Source organism: Panthera tigris, chromosome B1, assembly GCF_018350195.1.
Source record: "Panthera tigris isolate Pti1 chromosome B1, P.tigris_Pti1_mat1.1, whole genome shotgun sequence".
Taxonomy (NCBI): Eukaryota; Metazoa; Chordata; class Mammalia; order Carnivora; family Felidae; genus Panthera; species Panthera tigris.
This window is the reverse complement of record NC_056663.1, coordinates 6263440-6284505: the sequence shown is the minus strand read 5'-3', so window position 1 is coordinate 6284505 and position 21066 is coordinate 6263440. Positions and strand designations below refer to the sequence as shown.

General features: G+C 42.7%; 1 protein-coding gene across 2 annotated transcripts in view; it reads right to left on the bottom strand.

Moving 5' to 3' along the window:
• MCPH1 (microcephalin 1) overlaps nucleotides 1-21066 on the bottom strand; it is a 268842-nt gene that overhangs the window by 218052 nt on the left and 29724 nt on the right. For both annotated transcript variants that reach the window (XR_006216465.1, XM_007089220.3), the window contains exons 4-7: nucleotides 15039-15126; nucleotides 11777-11891; nucleotides 6001-6144; nucleotides 2500-2586 (exon numbers count right to left, since the gene is read on the bottom strand). Coding sequence is in view for 1 of the 2 variants with exons in the window: in XM_007089220.3 (XP_007089282.2) it covers nucleotides 2500-2586; nucleotides 6001-6144; nucleotides 11777-11891; nucleotides 15039-15126 (434 nt within the window). In the remaining variant the exon portion in view is untranslated. The remainder of the gene's footprint in view (nucleotides 1-2499; nucleotides 2587-6000; nucleotides 6145-11776; nucleotides 11892-15038; nucleotides 15127-21066) is intronic.

The window sequence follows — 21066 nt, the reverse complement described above, 5'->3', positions numbered from 1 at the left end:
GAATTAACTTTTAAGATGCTTTCAATTATTACAGAAGTAATTTTCAGTTAACCAATACATCTTAAACATAGCTACTGGTTAAAGACAGTATCAACCACATCCACCTGAGGACCCCTTTAGGACCAGCATTTTTCCCTAACGAACCCAGGCATCAGCGTGCGCATGGACGGCACGGGGGGCGGGAGGCAGGGACAGACCTCCACCACCATCATGCTCACCTTCTGTACATTCACATGCATGTGCACATGTTTTCAGAAAGAGCATTGGCACCTTGTTCAATTCTCAAGAAGGTCAATCATTCTAAAAGGTTAGGACTAACACCATGGTCTAGGTCAAGTTCTAGCCTTTCGTGAACACAGCCCACCGACCCCCAGTCCTCCACTCAAAGCCTCATGTTGTATTTATATCCAACAGTGAACCACCAGGTAGATGGTAGGGTGCTGTCCTCCCTTGTGTCTTGTACATTTCTTGAGAGTAGTGCTAAGTTGACCGCCCCGTCTCCCGAAAACTGCAAGCGTGTGTGTCCCTCCAGGCCCTGCCTTCACCCCACACTTTAATCTGGGTAATTCCTATCCGTCCTTCAAACCCTCCCCCCACCCCTCGAACGTGCCTATCTCTGAACCCTCCCGCTGCACCAGGTCTGGTTGCACACATCCTCCTCTAGTACGCAGAATGCTGCCTGAATTTCCCAAAAGCAGGTGTCCTAGTGTTCTTATTATTCCTATCTGTCCCTCTCACTAAACTGGAAGTTCCCAGTGCACAGACACTATTTTCTGGCATCTGAGGCCTCGAGCCCCACAGAGGTGATCCACAGGGAGCAGCAAAGCCCACAGGGCAGGGAGGCGCTGTACCCACACCAAGTCAAGGAGCCTGTGTGTCCCTAAGTCAGGAGCAAGAAACAGAGGACACTTTTAATACCAGCAGCTGAAGACGCTTAGCACACTTTTCAAAAAGCTGACAAGCAGTGAGACATGTCATTGGGCATAAATTCTGAGGTCACACTGCCTAGGTTCAGGTCCTGGACTGGCCAATCACAAACTCTATGAACTTTTACGAGCTGCTTGACCTCGCTGGCCTAGTTTTCTCATGAACAAAATGGGGGTGACAAGGGTAACCATTTAGTAGGGCTAGTGGGGGAGTTAAATGAAACACAATATGTAAGATACCCAGAACAGCACCTGTGACACAGGAAAAATGAAATCTGTGTTACATACTATTACTTGTGTCCAACTTACGTAAAATAAATCCATCAAGTGTGAAATAAAAAGAGATTATTTAAGATAAATGGGTAAATAATTCCAACACACACCAAACAGATTATAAAATAAGCCACACATGGGACACCTGGGTGGCTCAGTTGGTTAAGCATCCGACTCTTGATTTCGGCTCAGGTCAGGATCTCACAGTTCGTGAGTTCGAGCCCCGCTTCCACCTCCATGCTGATGGCACAGAGTCTGCTTGGGATTCTCTCTCCCCCTCTGTCTGCCCCTCCTGAGCTCTCTCTCTCAAAACAGATAAATAAACTTAAAAAAAAAAAATAAGCCACACATGAAAGGGAGCTGTAGTTTAAACTCCTAATACCTCCACACTGTTCTGTCATCTATCCCTGCTGTGACTTTCATAGGATATTCTGTAACATTTCAAGCACTTTGAACAGTTAGCTCTTTGCGGGGGTCACTGATTCTTATTTGGGTCCTACTGTCAGCTAAAACTAGGTGGTTATATCACATTTCTTAAAATGTACTCAAAGGAAAGCTATAAGCATGAAAAATGATCATTCAAAGCATAACACAGGCTTCCACATTTAAAAGGTGTATGTATAATATATAATTCTAATTCTATTCTAATACTTGGCTAAAATGTTTTTTCGTTGTTTATGTATTTTTGAGAGAGACAGAGCACAAGCAGGGGAGGGGCAGAGAGACAGGGAGACACAGAATCCGAAGCAGGTTCCAGGCTCCAAGCTGTCAGCACAGGGCCCGATGCGGGGCTCGAACTCACGAACCGTGAGATCATGACCTGAGCTGAAATCAGACACTTGACCGACTGAGCCCCCCAGGAGCCCATCCAATACTCTGCTTCCAAACAGAAATCCATCTATCTTCTAAATTTCTCAATGATCTTTCCACACCTCACGGACACTCCTTGTAGTCATGATATATGGTGTGAAACGAACAGCCCTGTGTTGTCAGTAACACAGTCTACAATGCATGCGAAATAGTACTTATAGCACAGATTTTTTTTTTTAAACAATGAGCAATAGTTTCTGTGCCAAGAGAGCAAATGCCTGGGAGAAAAACTGTTAGAATCCCAGGTGATTTAACTGATGAAATTTCTCATATGCTAATTGCATTACAATACCTATTTTTTATTACCTAATTCCAGTGAAATTCATGAATTCTAGTTTTTAGCTGTTCTTCACATCAGAAGAAACTCCAAATACGAAAATCATAATATTCTCAAAGTTTAAATATATCACAGAAAAGAAAATAACTTTACCTGAACACAAAGTATCACGTGAAATGTTCCAAGCTTCACACGGGGACTTAAATGGGTCATCGTGAGACTTCTCAAGCAGCTGGGAAGCTGAAAACATAACCGAACCCTTCATCAGATGCACCTCTGACTCGTGGGAGCCCACGGCAAACCCACTGGTTCTGCTCTGCAAACACCACACCAACATCGATTTATGCCTGTTAGTTCACACTCCCGACTTACAAAACGGTAAGCACAGAAAACTCTTACTCAAATCTACTGCAGATGGTGAGATTCGTAAAAACTAATCTACATAAGTCATGTTTTTTTAATTTTATTTTTTATTTTTATTTTTTTTACCTTTGAGACAGAGAGAGACAGAGCATGAGCAGGGGAGGGGCAGAGAGAGAGGGAGACACAGAATCCGAAGCAGGCTCCAGGCTCCGGGCTGTCGGCACAGAGCCTGACGTGGGGCTCGAACTCACGGACTGTGAGATCATGACCTGAGCTGAAGTCGGATGCTAAACTGAGTCACCCAGGAGCCCCTACATAAATCATGTTATAAAAAGGATTAAATTTAGGATAATTAGAGTTAGAAGAGATTTTGAAAAGTTAGTTTGCCTGGGCCTAAGCAGAAGCCCAACACAGGTAAACAAATATTCTCAATTCATCTTGTTGTCTGATAGTCAAGGCTCCTTCTTCTAGAAGCAACAGTTAGCCCTGTAACTAGAGCAGCGGTTCTAAGCCCGGGGCATCTTGGCTCCCAGCGGGTGACGGTCACGTCTGCAGACATCACTGGATGTCACGTGGGTGTGACCTGAATACTGCTGGTGTGCAGTGAGTGGGCAGAGGCCAGGGATGCTGCAAGACACCCTGCCAGTCACAGGACAGCACCTTCCCACCACCCCTCACGTGCCCTCAACAAAGAATTGATCAGCCCAAAATGTCGATAGTGTCAAGGATGAGAAACCTCAGAGACTTCACAGAAAAAATCCAGGACATCAATCACTTAACAAGTAAGGACACAAATATCATCTTCAAAGGCTGTGCAGACAACAAACCAGAAACAAGAAAGATGTTTTGGTCTCATACCCAAAGATGTTTGTTAAAAAGCCTCACAGCATGCTTTCTTGAGGAAACATAAGCAGACAATTTAAACCAAGATAAGAGAGGTGAGCACAGAGAGAAGTGTTTCAGATGTTGAATTCTGAGCTGTGCTGGATGCAGTCAAGTGGCAGAATTCACACCGCAAAGTAACGGCACAACGCTTGAGGCATATATAGTATACACGTGATGAGACAGTGAGCGGAACACTGCTCGCTCCCTAGCTCCACATCCACGCCCCCCTCCTCTTAACAACAGAAACCTCATTCTATCAGTGTAGCCACGCTCTCGTAAAAGACCGTTTTCAGCCTTGTTTGTAGTCTCCTTCTCAAGCTAAATCTACTACAGTCCCCCTTGGCTGTCATCCTGGGTGACACTGGTCATCAGGCAAATCAAACTACGTGGATGAACACAATACAAAGGACTGTGCTTTATTTCTTGGATTATCTGGAGTCGTTTTTTGCCTCTACAGTTCTCTAGCCATAAATGCTTACAACCAAGAAGAGCTGTAAGACTGAGTCCTATTGGATCGAACTTCTGGTATACCAGGTTGCCCACAGGAAGCTAGCTCAGCTGGGAGGCACAGACATTTTAAAGCGGAAGCCAGGCACCAAAGAAGACTAAGCAGAAAAATGAGACACAAGACTCTTGAAAACCACGGAATAGCCACCCTATGACTTGTGCTTAGGACTCCTTTGATGTGGCGGAAACACGCACCTGTATCTAATCTGAGCCACTGGTTTTGTTTGTTACATGCGGCCAAAGCTAACCTTAACCGATACAGGTGCCCACTGCACATTCACATACAAATATAAATTCAAGATAGGCTGAAATAAACCATAAAGGTAACAGGAAAAGACACACAACAATTTTAAAACCTTGTGGTGGGGGAGTTCTGAGCGTCAGGGGAATCCTGGATGCCCTAAGGAAAAAACGAACAGATTTGTCTACATTAAATGTAATGTTTCTGCTTCATAAAAGTTACTGCATGTTAAATGAGAAAACAAAAGATTTTGAGTATTTCAATCAACAGTACATTTACTGAGTTCCTACTACGAATGCACACTGGGCTCCACGCTAGCCACGAGAAAATGTTGCAACATATGACGATTATTGTGCATGATATAAAAAAGACCCCTACAAATCAGAAAAACAGGCAACTGGACAAAAACATATAATTCACAAAGATAATGCAAAAGTTGTAATTACGGATAGAATCAATAACATAAAAATACGTTCCTCTCATAAAAAGTGACCTCGAAAGCTAATTAAACAAAGAAATGCGGTTTTTCTATCCCAAACTGAAAAAGATACGGAATCACACCATTTTCCCAAACCTGGAGAAACTGGCTCATAAACAGCGGGCGACGGTAAAATGCCATTTTGAAAGGCAAAAATTTTAAATTCCATCTTTATGAATTAATACTATTGAAATACACAGGACTACACAGATTTACTGAGAAGCAGGTCTACTGGCATACGGATTGTAACAGTGAACAGGAAATGGAAAGCCTTATGACCACAAATAGGAAAATGGTTAAACAAAACACAAGAACCATACCATGCAATTTAAGAAGAATAAAGACTTGCAGTACTATCTCTAATAAAGAAAAATTGGGAAAACCTCCACTAACAGACGATTCAGTATCCAAACTCTAAACTACTCCGCAGCATCTTAAAAAGAGAAAAGAAAAGAAAGGGATAAGTAGGGTCTATACCTACTGATTTGGAAAAAACCTCCAAGCCACTTGTAAGGTTAAAAAAAAAAAAAAAAAGGCTTAAAATAATAGGTATGCCAGATTCAATTTAGGTGAAGAAAGACTACAGGTCCACAGCACACAGAAAGATACAGAAGCCTGTGCACGTAGGCGTATGCCACACCAGAAACAATGTGGAAAAACACGCCAACTTAAAATGTGGGTTACCCGTGGGCGGAGGAGAATTCGATGGGAATCCAGATGGGTGTTCACTATGAGCCACATGCTGGTAAATGTTTTATGAAAATGTGCTCACACGTTATTTAACCGGAAATTTTAAAGATAGCCCAAATAAAGAAAAACATAAACTCATGCAGGAGATAATTAGTCTAAAGCAAATTCTCTCAAAAGAAGAGCCTGGTTTATTATTTAAAAAAAAAAAAAAATCCCAAAGATATTAAAAATCACAAAGGGGCTACAAAAAATAGATTCTCAACCTATACATCCAAAAAATACATGCCCAATATATGCTTAAACCATATGCTTTAAAAATCTTAATGAAGCCTAAGATTTTCTGGAGGAAAATATTAACACAGTCCACCCTGAAAGAGGTAAAAATCTATTAGAATCAGGAAACAAATGAAGTATCTAGGGAAGAAGGAAAAAACCTTCCCCCCCACAGTTCACTCGTGCTCTGCTCCCTTTATAAAGTGTGCACACTTACAGGTAGGTGACAGGTTCTCCCTTTTCTCCTTCATCTGCTGTAACCTCTTCTGCATGGTGTTGTGCTGGCCGCTGTACATTTTAATTGTTGGACTGTACACCAATGAGCCATTAGATTCAAATAAGAGAACAGGGACATCATTATCTGAAAGTAAACAAAAATCTAATTTTAAGCCTTAAAAAAAAAAAAGCCTTCTTACTGCAACCATCTGATTCATTTCAAGGGAACACCCCCCGGCCCATCCCCACGGTCCTCCTCCTCCCCTTCACCATCATCACCTACTACGGCCAATACTCTGTCATCAGCCTACCACCTCCACGATCATCAACACTGGCACTAAAACTGCTGACATCTGCTGAGAAACGCCCACCTGTCAGGGACTGTGCACTAAGCACTATTCGTGCGCCATTTCATTCAACCTCTCCCCAAACCGTGCAGCAGGTATCAGAATTTAAAGATGAAGAAACCAAGAAACAAAGTTAATTTATTTGTATGTGCCCAGGCTCACACACCTAGTGAGAAGGGAAAGCCTGAACGCAATCTGGCTCTGAACTGTTGGTGAGGAGAGGCGGGGTACGTCACCCCAAAGGTGCCGCTTTGGCAAAGGGGTTACCATGGGCAAAGTGTAGTCACATAACAGCAGGTGAAAAGAAAGGCGCTCTGACACCCCCCAGCCCAGCTTCTTCCTCAAGACAGGAGATAAAACTCCCCCTTTGAGAGTTGTACCCCCTGCACATTATCACCAGGGATGGGGAGCTGAGGCCAAGAGAATCCTGTAAAACAGACCTTGTTAAAATAACCCGTGTTCTCTTTTGGTCCTTCTTATATGTCATTCTTTCACGGCTGCCCCTCTCTGTTCAATGTCAGCACAAAAGTTCTACCACTGCATTGGGCCTTCAATTCCTTTGAGAGCCCCCATGTCACAGAAAACGTACAAGCATGTACACTTTTCTCCTGTTAGTCTGTCTTCGGTAACAGATCCTCAGCTGAGAACCGAAGATGTGTGCGGGGAAAGTTCTCTCTTCCAGTAGTTTTCAGCCTGGGTTACAGAAACCACCACCACCACTCACCAAGCCTCCCTGACCTCCAACACACATGCGCGCACACACACACATGCACACACAAACACACGAACTCTGAGGTCAGGAGTCCTCCAGCCATGAAATGAGGGCTAAATTGTGTGTCAGTGCACAGGTGTGCCTTTTTCTGGAATCTGTACCTTGCTCAAAGAGAACTTTAGGGCTCTGACCACCTCCCCTTACCCACCAAACAAAAAAACCCACCAAAAATTATTCGGTATCTTCTCCTTTGTGACTCTTAAGCCTGAACAACTCTAACTACAATTTTGACAATATGCAGACATATGTCAGTTGTATCTTTAACAGCTCTTATTTGCAGTATTTTGATTTTTATTAAGATATAAATTTGATTTTTTATCTATCAGTACTTTGCCCAACTCTTTTCAAATCCAGCATCACTGGTGTAGGAAGAAGGCCCAAATGGCAAGAGGATGAAGGAGGCAGAGAGGTCTGGTGCTGCTGTGAGGCTGGAGGGGAGACCGGATCAGAGGCCATGCTGTGCCACAGGACATGTTAAACACAGGGTTTCATCCGAAAGACGCTTCCTGACCATGACACTGTTGACGCTGAAGCCCTAGGTGGGGTGTCCCCCTGACTTCTGGTTTACACCCTTCTGACCCTAGTCAGCTGACAGATGGTAAGGACACAGTGCCTCACGGGGCCCAGTCAAGGAGCCGCATGAAGGGCTCATATGGGGTTGATGCAGGCTTAGAGGGAATCAAGCAATCACTCGGAAGCAGGAGTCAGGATCCTCACAAAGAAGGGGCATCAGGCAGAAAGTGACGTCAAGAACTACCGCGTGTTTCTGGCTGGAGCAGCACAGCAGACCGGACGGTCAGAGTGAGGCTGTAAAGGAGGGACCAGTACAGCACAAGAGAAAGACTTGACTCTCGGACAGGGGATGACTCAGCACGAGAATGAACGATACAGGCACGGTGTGTGGACAATTATCTGGCAGCACCAGGCAGGCCAAATGTTCGTCAATTCTGCTGCGTTACTATGACAGATTCAAAGCAACGCTTGATAATTCTACATAAAAAATTTCAGAACACAGAGAATTTGTGACATGGCAACATACACTAAAACAAAAAACTAGAGAAATGAATGTTTCCTTTTTCTATGCTATACACTATATAGTTACCGAAATTGCTTACATGCATCAATGGCATGTTGGGACTGGTCAGAAACCCTGAATTTAGGTGGTGAAAAAGGCAAAAAAGAGAAATACAAAAAACACATATAGTACTTTAGAGTTTCATGAGGTCCTAAAGTATTTCTCTAAATCATTAAAAGAACACATGTAGGGGTGCCTGGGTGGCCCAGTTAGTTAAGCGTCCAACTCTTCTTGATTTCAGCTCGGGTCAGGATCTCATGGTTCCTGAGTTCGAGCCCTATGTTGAGCGTTGACAGCCTGGAGCCTGCTTGGGATTCTCTCTGTCTCTCTGCCCTCCCTACTCTCTCTCTCTCAAAATAAATAAATGAACTTAAAAAAAAAAAAAGAATACATCTAACAAAAGAAAAAAAAAAACTTCAATTTTAAAAATGGGCAGAGGATCTAAACAAGACATTTTTCCAAAGAAGATATATAAATGGCCAACAGGCACATAAAAGAGACTCAACATCATTCAACACCAAGGAAATGCAAATCAAAATCACAGTGAGATTCTAACCACATATTAGAACAGCTATTATTAAACAGATAAGAAATAACAAGTGTTGGCGAGGACGTGCAGAAAAGGAACTCTTGTACACTTGTGACAGAAATGTAAATTGGTGCAGCCGTTGTGGAAAACTCTACGGAGGTTTCTCAAAAAACTAAAAACAGAACTTCCGTATGATCCAGCATTCCACTTTTGGAAATCTACCTGAAGGAAACAAAAACACTAATGTGAAAATATATCTGCACGCCCATTTCACTGCAGCATTAATTACAAAGGCCAAACAAGGAAACAACCTAAGTGTCCATCTATGGATTAAGGAAAATGTGGGTATGTGTATACACACACACAGGACTATTATTTGACCATAAAAAAAGAACAAAACCTTGCCATTGATGATAACATGGATAGGCCCTGAGGGCATTATGCTATGTGAAATAAGTCATTTAATGAAAAAGATAATACTATATGTTATCTCTTATATGTGTAATCTATAAACAAAATCAGAAAACGAAAACAGAAAAACCAACCTCATGGATACAGAAAACAGACTGGTGGCTGTCTGAGGCCCGGAGTCGGGGAGTGAGCAAAATGGGCGAAAGGGGTCGAAAAGCACAAATTCCCAGTTGTAAAATGAGCAAGGCATAGGGGTGTGATGCACGTCAGGGGGACTACAGTTAATACTGTACTGAAAGTAGCTGGGAAACTGGGTCTTGAAAGTTCTATCCTGAGGAAAAAAATGTTTTATAACTATGTATGGTGATAGATGTTAAGTGGACTTGTGATCATTTTACAATATACACATCGGATCACTATACTGTACATCACAAGCCAGTATGTTATACCAATCAGACTTCAAAAAAACCCCAGAAATGATTCTATGACTAAATACACTAAGGACAAAAATGTCTCTATTTTTTGATTCCACAGAAGCAGCCTGTTGCTACCAGAAATGAAAAATGTAGGTAACTGATCTTCTACAGTGAATATAGAATATTAAAACCCTTGTGCAAGGTGCAACCATAAACAAAAGTGATTGTGCCACTGTTCCAGTGCTGTAATGTTTTACAAGTAATTCAAGACAGGAATAGAGTATCTTGAAGGCAAGTAATGCCTATACAGAGAAAAAAGAAATACAAAAGCTATATAAACTACAAATGATGTCTACATAAAAGCATCAGGGAACCACTAAAGAGAGCAGGACCAGATGAGTCAAGATTCTGGAGAGGGGGAATGCTCAGAGGCCAGCTACTAAGCAGAGGATGCCTTCACCCCCAGGAGGATTTATCATTAAAGGGCCTGGGGCAAGAGGCTGAAGGTCTGGTCTTTGAGCACGAAGAGAGCAGCTGCTGAGAAATAAAAGTACAAGCAAAGAGAAGACAGAGCCAACAGTTTGTCAGTATCAACAAACTCAAGAGAAAACCGAAAGCTTCCCCACTGAACAGGCAGAGTAGAAATCCAGTCCTTTCATGCATGTGATTTCACTCTCAAGAAAGTTGCCAAACTCTGAAGCTACAAGAGGCAGGATCCCAAAAGCGAAGCAGTGTGTGATGTCAAGTTCTCTGTGGTTTATTTTCTCCGGAAGCTGAGAGCCAGCCAGGGGAAGGGGTCCTAGTTACGACTGCAGGCTCTCAGTGGAAAGGTCTAGATGGCCACAGCCTGGTATCACTGTCATATCAGAAGTCTACCAAGCCCTACCAAAATCCGAGAAGTTCCTATTCAAATCAGTCCAGATAAAGCCTACTCCGTGGGCTTAGCGGAGGAAACTGGAAACTCGGTATCTAAGAAAGTAATATTGCCTAGAGTTTCAAACATACTTTATAACTAATGACTTGCCTTCAATTACAAAAGCCATCATTCCTACAGAGACAGGGCTAGATGACAAAAGGCAGGAGGAAAAAAACATACAAAACAACAGAGCAGAGGCATTCAAGATCTTGCAGATAAGAAGAAAAAATGTGAGTGATTTAATCAGAATAGCAGAATCTATTACAAAAAGGGAAACCCTAGAACTGCAAAATAAAATAACCAAAATTATGAACTCAAAAGATGAATTTTATAGCAGATTACACGAAGCAGAACGTATTAGTGAACTGTAAAGAAAAGGTCAATAGACAATATAGAAACTGATACACAGAGGGGAAAAAACAATTCAAGCACCTCTGTGAACTCCAAGTAGGATATTTAAAAAGAAAACTGGCCCATGAACATAAAATTCAAACTGTTGAAGGCAAAAAAGCAAACAAAATGCAGAGTTAAAAGGAAATAACTTTAAAAAAACAAAAATATAACTGTGGGCTAATTTGCAAATAGGTATCATGAAAACTCAAAGACAATAGAAATATGTTTCTTCTTTTTTTTACAGCTTTACTGAGGAATAACTGACAAATAAAAATTATATATATTTAAGGAGAAATTAAAAAAAAAAAAAAAAAAAGAATTGAGGCACCTGGGTGGCTCAGTAGGTTAAGCATGCGACTTCAGCTCAGGTCATGATCTCACGGTCCATGGGTTCGAGCCCCGCATCAGGCTCTGGGCTGACAGCTCAGAGCCTGGAGCCTGCTTTAGATTCTGTGTCTCTCTCTCTGCTCTCCCCTCACTCTCACTGTCTGTCTCTCTCTCAAAAAATAAACATTAAAAAAAATTAAAAGAAAAAAAAGAATGTATCATCTAACATTTGCCTATTTTGAGTAACAAAACAAAAACACCAAGTATGAGGTAAAACTACAAAGTCAGATATAAAATAACAAAGAAATAAACAGGAACTTATTAGAATAGGGCTTCTTAGTCAAATTCTGTTCTTCCATAATGATTCCTGAAAATAAAAAGTTCTATCAATTTGGTGAGCAATCCCAAGACTGCGTGGCTGATTAGCTCAAATCCACGGCCCACAAGCAGCCACGGTCAAGCTTCCGCAGGCTGGACCTACGGAGTCCGCCCTTACCAGTGTCCACCCTGGAGGCCACTGGTCATCAGACAAATGAAACCAGACGTCCACCAGAACAAGGGCCCAGGACCACGCCGTCTGTCTGGACTCACCCAGAGTTGTTTTTTGCCTCTGGAGCTCTGTAGCCATTTTCTGAAATTTCTTCTGAAGTCTTTTATCATGTTCTGGCGTTTTAGGAATAAAATCTTTGGGCTGCATACACTTACGCTGTGCAAAAAGGACATAAAAATGAATACTTTATTGCAACCCTTTCATGTGCATTTGGTATCTTTTATAACACTGCAAATAAAACCATCTTAAAGAGGTGCTTCTTGCACTGCATGTGAAATAGCAACAGTCATTTCTTTCTGTGCATCTGTAAAAATATCAGAATTTTAAGAATAAATACAAGGCTGTGCTCTAAGTAGCTCTGTTTTCTCAGGCATTTTCTCCTGACATGCTCCCAGCATTCTTAGTTTCCATGAAAGTTCTTAAACGAAATTAGTCTTTTCTTTATTTTGGTTACTCTGTTATCTCTCCCCCTCCCCCCACCAAAATTATGACATAGTAACAAAATACAAAAGCAATTTTTTAACTACCAGAAAAAAGAACCATTATTTAATCTTGCCCTATTGTCTTTAAATCACAGTAATTCTATTCAGCCAGTGAAACCCAAAAGCTCTAAACACACACAGAAGGTGTGATGCACAGGATGAAGCCCAAGGCTTGTAACCAAAAAGTCTTGGGTGAATTTTCTCACACCTACACTCGTGTTCTTGACCGAGCATCCTGCTCTCATTCATTATTTAACAAAAATGTTGTGTCAGGCACTGGTCTTGAAACAGAAAAAGATTCTTGCTATCAGGAGCTTATGCTTTATTAATGAATGACAGAAAATAAACCACAATTAAGTAAAATAAATTATATGTGTGAAAATAAACATAATTAGTAAGTAAAATAAATTGTATGTGTGTCGGGAGGGTTAATTCCAGCAGACCTGGAACTGGCCTCAACTGTTCCCCGAAGTACACGCACAGCATGCAATGTACTGATGAACAATGTTGCTTTGTAACCGAGAGTCCAAAGCATCTGGGGGCATTTGTATTCTCAAAGCCTGTCCTCTGCTTATCACCAGCGGGAGGGCTCCGCTGTTGGGGGAGGTAATACACTCACAACAAGGGTACATGACCACAAACCATAAGAGGCTCCCCCCACCCGCCTCCCTGTCACCGAGTGCTCCACAGACTCCCCAGCACGGTCACGTAGAGTCCTGCGGGTCTTCACGGGCAACTGAACCCTGCATAACGGCCACCGTGACTGCAGTGCATCAGCAAGGGGAAAGCACTACAGACCAAAGGAGCACAGTAGGCGAGTGGGGCGCCAGGCAGTCGGCAGAGGCGAGAACTGCCACAGCACAGAGGACAGTCAGAGGGGGTCTCACGGAGAAAGGAACCCGGGTACAAAGCCCCACTGAAGTCAGAAAAATGGTCACATCATGGAGTTTGGGGGGAGCAGCTTCCAGACAGAGGGAACAGAAAATGTAACGGCTCTAAATCACAAACACGCTTGGGATGTGTGCGCAACAGCAGGGAAGGGGGTCAGGCTGGCAGCAGAAAGAGTGAGGGAGGGGCAAGCCGAGACCCTCCTCCAAAAGCCCAAGAGACTACGGTCTGCAGTCACATTCACTCTGCAATTGCACTTAGAAGAGGGAAAGGGAATGTTTTCAGGCACAAGCAAACAAAGCGTATAAGCTGTCGTGACTTAGGACTCATATTAGGAAAAATGACAAAGATTAGTAATATCCAGGTGTGGTCACTGTGTCAAGAGGGGCGACTGTTCGCATCAGAGAGCACGCACATTTCAACCCGGTAAGTTCATCTCTAGATTCTACACCTGGAGCAATTAACTCAAACATGCCACATGCACAACGTGCTGACTGAAAACCCACGATGATTTAAGGGTGCATGAATCCAAGAAAGGCACGTTTACGCCATAGAGCACAATAGGGACAAGTGAAGACGGCCTACATATGCTGTCATGAACCAGTCAAAAACACACTGTTAAGTGAAGAAGAAAGCAGCAATCTCCCAAACAATATGTGTAACATCGGAGAACCTCAATCGTACAAAACACGCGGGCACACGCACGCATGTGTGCGTGTGCGTACTGGCTTCATCTGTGTACATTCAGTGTTTTACAATGAAAATACACTCGTATGATTAATGTGTTTTTAAAACATGTACTTTATTTTTAAAACAGCAAACACAGAGGGGCATCTGGGTGGCTAAGTAGGTTAAGTGTCCGACTTCAGCTCAGGTCATGATCTCAGGGTTTGTGAGTTTGAGCCCTGTGTCAGGCTCTGTGCTAACAGCTTGGAGCCTGGAGCCTGGAGCCTGGAGCCTGGAGCCTGGAGCCTGGAGCCTGGAGCCTGGAGCCTGGAGCCTGCTTTGGACTCTCTCTCTCTCTCTCTCTCTCTCTCTCTCTCTGCCCGTTCCCCCCCCCCCTCAAAAATAAGTAAAAACATTTAAAAAAATTAAACCAAAAAACCACAGCAGACACAGCTATTGCTAAGTGTATCACAGAGAGCCAAGAGCCTTGCACACTCTATTTCACGTATACCTGAATGAGATCTGGGCAGACAGAGACTGGAGTTAAGTGCACCCCGTCAGTGGGCTACAAATCCTGGCTGGCCTGACATAAGTGGAATGGAGATAGAGGATTTAGTATTTACAGAAAATCTGAGGCACCCACGGGAACGTCTTCTCTAATCTACAGGAAATGTATGGTTCTGGTCTGTCTAATTCACTTTGGAGAAAGTCTGCAAATCTCTTCTCCAATGGGCATTCTCATGCGCAAAGGGACTCAAGTTTCATAGTAAACCAGCTTACCCTCAAATAAAGAAATTACAAAGTTTTCAAATAATAAGAGTGAAAATGCTGTAGTTCAAATATGGATTAGACCTCAACGTGTCTTTATGTCTGCACAGATTTTCAATAAACAACTTATTTACTAAATAACTTGGATATTTCTGCTTCAGACTTTTGAGATTTTCCAGCTAAACAGCAGAACAAAGGTATTTTGCTGCAGACATAACAAACCGAATTCTGAAGTAGTTCCCAGAGCACCTGGATGTTTGCTGGTCTCTTGCAACTTTTAGCTTTCTGTTGGGCACACACATCTCCTTCCACTTCTCACAAATTTAAAGGATAAATGATTTCTGAAACTTTCTTAAAAAGGCTACATGAAAAGAACAATACCAGCAGCAGCAATACTTAAGACAACTCTTGAATACATTCTAAAAAGTTTCATTTTCTAGGAATAGAAGAACGAATAAATTCATAGTTGCCACTGTCCATATTGAAATCACATACTTACTTTTTTTTTAATTAGGCTTGGTAAGTGTTCCCTGGTGTTAGCTGCAGGGAAGAGTGATTCATCAATATGTACTCCAGCTGTCCTGCATCTGTATAATTAAATTGATACAGCATAATGAGCATTTGTTTCTGTTAAATTCACATAGCATTAAATCTGCACATATGTCAGTTACCAATTTAAGAAATGCACAGGCCATTTTAATAGACGTGGCTTTTAAAGTAAGTACATCTAGGGGCGCCTGGGTGGCTCAGTTAGTTAGGCGTCTGACTTCAGCTCTGGTCATGATCTCACAGCTTGTGAGTTCAAGCCCCGCGTTGGGCTTGTGCTGACAGCTCGGAGCCTGGAGCCTGCTTCAGATTCTGTGTCTCCCTCTCTCTCTGCCCCTTCCCCACTCATGATCTCTCTCTCTCTCTCTCTCTCTCTCTAAAAAATAAACATTAAAAAATAAATTAAGTACATTTATAAACAAATACAAAAGGCAATATAAATTCAACTTGACAAAGTATTCTCTACACAGTGTTTAGAGTGTAAGAGTAGAAGCAGGCAGCAGGTAAAGGAAGCACAATTTTTCCGCGATAACTTTAGTAACATCCTTCAAAATGATCAGTGCATGGCACACACACAATTTAAGCACATGTTACTAAAGGAATAATATGAGAGTAAACAGGACAAAAAATGAGTAATGTAGAGATAGAAGGTTCCTAAAGAAACGAGGCTGGCAAGTTTATCTTGGCCCCAAAACTGGGTTCTCTGTCTTGTGTGTTTCAGCCGGAGAGCAGGGTGGGCCGATGACAGCTACTCCGGGCTGTGCCCCACCCCCCAGACCTGTCTGCCCCACAACCTGCGATTCGTTTCTCGCTCTGCAGCCCTTCACCTCCCTCCCTGTCTCGGGAACCCTCAGACCATTGCCTACTTCTAAGCATTCAGGTGCTCAAATCTAAACAATTACAATAATTTTCTAAATGATCTCCTTACATATACTTTCTACTCTTCCCATTCATTTATATTATTAATACTGAAAGATGAAGCATGTAACATTTTGCTCATCTCCCCACAACCCAATCAAAAGCCTTTGATCACTCCTATGTTAACAGAATAATTTCACCGGTTGTTTCAGTCTTTTTAAAAGTACAGCCCCTAAACCCAACTCTGACCATATTTCATTAGATTGTCACTGTTCAACATCTGTATGCAAATGACAGATGAAAATATAATTAAAATACAATGCAAAAAAAAAAAGAATAGGGCAAATATATCCATATTCATATAGAAAGCTCTCTAAAACAGATTAAGAACAAAAACACAACTTCAGCAGGGACATATGGGACTGTATACTGTATATAATATGGTAAAGTATTTCTCATTGTAAGCAGTCTGGAAGATTACGCACCACACTGACAAGAGTATTTATCACTAGGCTTAAGGAATCTCAAAGGGTGGTCAGAAGACCTCTAGGGTCCCCAAGACACTTCTGAGGGCATGTGAGGTCAAAACTACTTTTAGCACAAGACCTCATTTGCCTTTTTCACTTCTCACTCTCTCACTAGCACACGATGGGGTTAAAGCCAAATGACACCTGTGATCCCGATACAGTAAACGCAGAGGCAGATTTGGAATGCAAATGTCTTTTTATTAAGCCAGGCACGAAAGAAGTTTGCAAAAAGTGCACAACACAGAATGCGGCACAAAAACAGTACTCTGAGCACAACAGGTAGAGCAGATGCCAGAGGGAGCACCCGTGATGCTGCGATACACAGCAATCAGAAGCTTCAGGTGGGAGGCGACCCCCAGACGGGCGGGTAATTCTGATGAGGAAGTGCATTGGGGAGGATGCAGATCTTCCGTCAGGAAGGACAGAACAGGCAGAAGAAGTGTGACAAAGTGAACAGCAGTGTGACAATTCTGGGAAAACACACACCACTGGGTGTGACTGCAGTGACGATGCCAGTGACAAGGAATTCACACAGGTCACCTCAATGGCCTCATGTGCTAAGCTCCTGAGCTCGGACAGCCCTCGTCCTGTGGGCCCCAGGGTGCTAGAGAGGTGGGGGACTCTGACAGGCCACTCTGCAGGGTGAGTTCCAGGACAGGGACTTTGAGGGCAAGGAGACCAGTCAGGGACTATGGGGGTAGGAGACGCTACAGGTTTCACCACAGATGCGGGACCGGGTACAGATGTGAATGGGCAATATTTAGGAATAAAAATGGGATGTTCTTGAGCTCTTGTTAAAACTGATGGACTGAGCACATACATTTTTCTCTCCTGCTCCCAAAACCTCCGTCAAATAAGGGTAAAGGAAAACAAAACGACACAGACCAACAGAAACAAAGAGTAGGCAACTGAAAAGCCAATACAGAGAAGGAAAGCCGAGTGTAGAAGCTGAACGAGGAAGCTTGTGAAACCACAAGGGACTGGACTCCTCTCCTCACACCTCAAGGACTCCGAGGCGGGGGTAGGTCTGACATGCCCACAGTCAGGGCCACCAAAGCAGGTGACAGGTTCAGTTTTCAGATGACCTGGACCAGAGACGCACTGGACTCAAGGACACCAGGCTGAGCTCAGGTTAAGGACCAAGTTTCACACAAAAGGAAATGTTTGTGTACATTTTCAGATTCAGCTAAAAACACCTTTCACAGCTGTAATTATATAAAGTAAAACTGCTAATTCATCAACTGCTGACTTTACGGAATCAGGAGAGGAGAAGCAGTGTGTGTGTGTGTGTGTGTGTGTGTGCACGCGCACATGCGTGCGTGCAAAGGGTGGGTGCGTGTACGTGGAGTGGGGTCCCCCAGAAGGTGGCCACGGGGAAAGCTGTATTTGCACTTCCACACTAGAAAGTCTAGACAGTGTCAAAAGCCAGACGTCATGGCAGCAGTGGAGACACAGTAGCTGGGAACGTGGAGGCCCGGCAGAGCTGTGGCAAGACGCACACGCGGAGGGGCGCTACCCCGGGGCACAGGAACTGGGGGAGGGGTAAAAAGGGACCAGTGTGTCACCACAAGCCTTGCAATAATAGCTGGCTTTTCTCTTTCCTGTGTGTGAGGGGCTCCCTCTCCATAACAGGATGGGAACAGGAAACTAGGCGTTCTGATTCAGACGGATCCGGCTGGCACAACAGGGGAAAAAATGGCACCTCAAGCAAGACAGAAATGAAGCGAGAAGTAGTGAAGAGATGACGGCAAGGTCAGCTCCGCACCGTTTTAAACTCAGGTGCTGTGCTTCACCCGCGAGAACTTCCCCAGGACGGACGCGTGACACTTAGAGGGCATAATGAGTAAAAACTGAGACTGCGTAAAATCCAAACCCCTTTCTGCGGTCCTGCAGGATCACATCCCTGTCCTGAGCTCCCTCTCCTCATAGATCCCAACCACTGACGCTCTGAGACCCTCAAACACACCGGCATTATTCCGCCTCAGGCCTCGACCTTCTGTTCCTCAGAAAGCTGGTCCCCCAAGTCTCCAAGCATCTAGCTCCTCTGCGTCTTCTCCGCCTCGACTCAAAGGTCCACCAACTCCAGCCGCTAAGTAGGGTGACCAACTGCAAACGGGCTCTCCTGCGAAGCCTCTCCAGGAGCCTTCCGAGGATATACCACACCTTGCGCTTACAAAACCTGTTTCTTTCATGGAGAGAGTGACTATGCCTGTCTAGTGAAAACATACCCCCATGGCCGGCATAGACTGAGTACTCAAAAGATACCTTCTGAAGGAGTAAATGTCATCACTATAGAAAGAAACACTCTTGTGAAACACTTTTGACCTCCTTATCTTACACCACACATATACACGTGCACACTGTAGATCACAGAAATATAAAGGCCAAAACTATAAGCTCCTAGAAGAAAATGGGAGAAACAAAATTCATGATTTTGAAGTAAGCAAAGGCATTCAGAGGGAATATCAAAAACACAAAGCATAAAACAAAATAAAAAAACACACTTCAACAAAGTAAAATACTGATGTGCTCTGAAAGACACATACAAAAAAAATAAAGAATAAGTCAGACTGAGATCATGTATTTACAGTATGTGTATCTGACAAAAAAAATTGTTATGAACAATGTACAAAAATTGCCTGCAACTCAATATTAAGAAGACAGAAACCCAGTTTTTAAAAATGGGCAACCATTTTTAGTTTAAACCAAATAGTCACTAAGCATGTGTTCTTACAATCAATTGGTACTGGTCATGAGGAAAATACATGCTAAAACCATAGGGGATCCTCAAATGTATGGTTAACTGATTTTTGACAAGAATGCCAACATTAAGTCAATGGGAAAGAATCCTCTTCTCAACAAATAGTGCTGGGACAAGATACCCTAACAAAAAAGGATGAAATCAGACCCCTACCTCACACCACACACAGAAACCAGCTCAAAATGGATCCAAGGCCTAAATGTCAGAGCTAAAACTATAAAATTCTCAGAAGAAAATATTTAAGACTAAATCTTCCTGATCTTGGATTTGGCAAGTTTCTTAAATGACATCAAAAGCACAAGAAACAAAAAAATAGAACTCAGAAAAATTAGAACCTTTTGCTTCAAAGGAAACTGTAAAGGACGTATAAAAACAGCCAACAGAATGGGAGAAAATACTTACAAATCGTAACAATATGAATATATGTGATATATCCATACAATGGAACACTGTTTTTTTAATAAGTCAGATTCTGATTAAAACATGGATAAATCCTGAAAACCTTATGTTAACAGAAAGCAGCCAGGCACAAAGACCACATATTGTATGACTCCATTTACATGACACGTTCAGAAGACGCAACACCGTGGACACAGAAGGTAGATTAGGAGTTGCCCTGGTTTGGGGAATACAGAGGGTGGTGTAAAGGTACAAGGCTGCATTCTAAGGTGATGAGAATGTTTTAAATTGATGGCGCTGGCTGACAAACTCTGTGAATATATTTAAGAATGCTCAATTGCACCAGGCTGGCTCAATTGCACCAGGCATGGCTAGAGTCACATCGTACAGCATGTGACTCTAGATCTCAAGGTCATGAGTTTAAGCTCCATGCTGGGTCTATGTAGAGTTTACTTAAAAAACAAAAACAAAACTTGAATTGTACACCTTTGATGGGTGAGTTCTATCCCAAAAAACTGCTACAAAAAATAAACACATGAGATACCACTACATATCCACTTGAATGGCTCAATTTAAAGACTGATAAATTCCAAGTGTTGGTAAAAATGTGGAGCCAATGGAATATTCATGCACTGCTGGTAGAAATGTAAAATGATACAAGCATCTTGGAAAACAGTTTGGGTAATGGCCCGAGAGTGATGAAAATACATAAGGACAAGGACACAAACGTGATTATCCATAGCAACTTTACTTACAATAACCAAAAACAGAAAACTACCCAAATGTCCCTTAAAAGTGAATAACCAAACTATGGTATATCCACACAATAGAAAACTATTCAGCTATAAAAAAAATCAAAATATTGATGGACATGGCAACAAGGATAAACTTCAAACACATCGTGTTGAACAAAAGCAGCCAGGTGGAAAATAACACATACTGCAAGGTTTCCTTTACAGGAGACCCTGGAACAAGCAAAGTTGGCGTAGGTGCGAAGAACCGGGTATGTGGTTGCCGTGCGGTGCAACAGTGTAAAGGGCACAAGGGGGCCTGGGGAGGGGAAGGTGGTGGCAAAAGGACACAGGGAAACTTCCAAGGGTGATGAAAGTGTTCACCATATGTTGACTGTGGTCGTGAGGCTAACACGGGTGCATTCATTTGTCAACACTCAGTGAACTGGATACTTCAAATGGGTACACTTCATTTTATGTAAATTACACGTTTATAAGGTTGACTTTTTAAAAAGCAAATTAACACCCATAGAAAGGCTGTAGAAAGCCTACAGTGAACGGGGCAGAATAACGGGTATCATAAAGAAATGAGGAACAGGCATCAAGGACAAAGAGAAGAACGATTTCTTAGGAATGCCTCTTTCTTTTTTAAAAACGTCCTTTCGTAACTATTTTTACCCTGAGCAGGGCTTCCCGGCTTCTTCT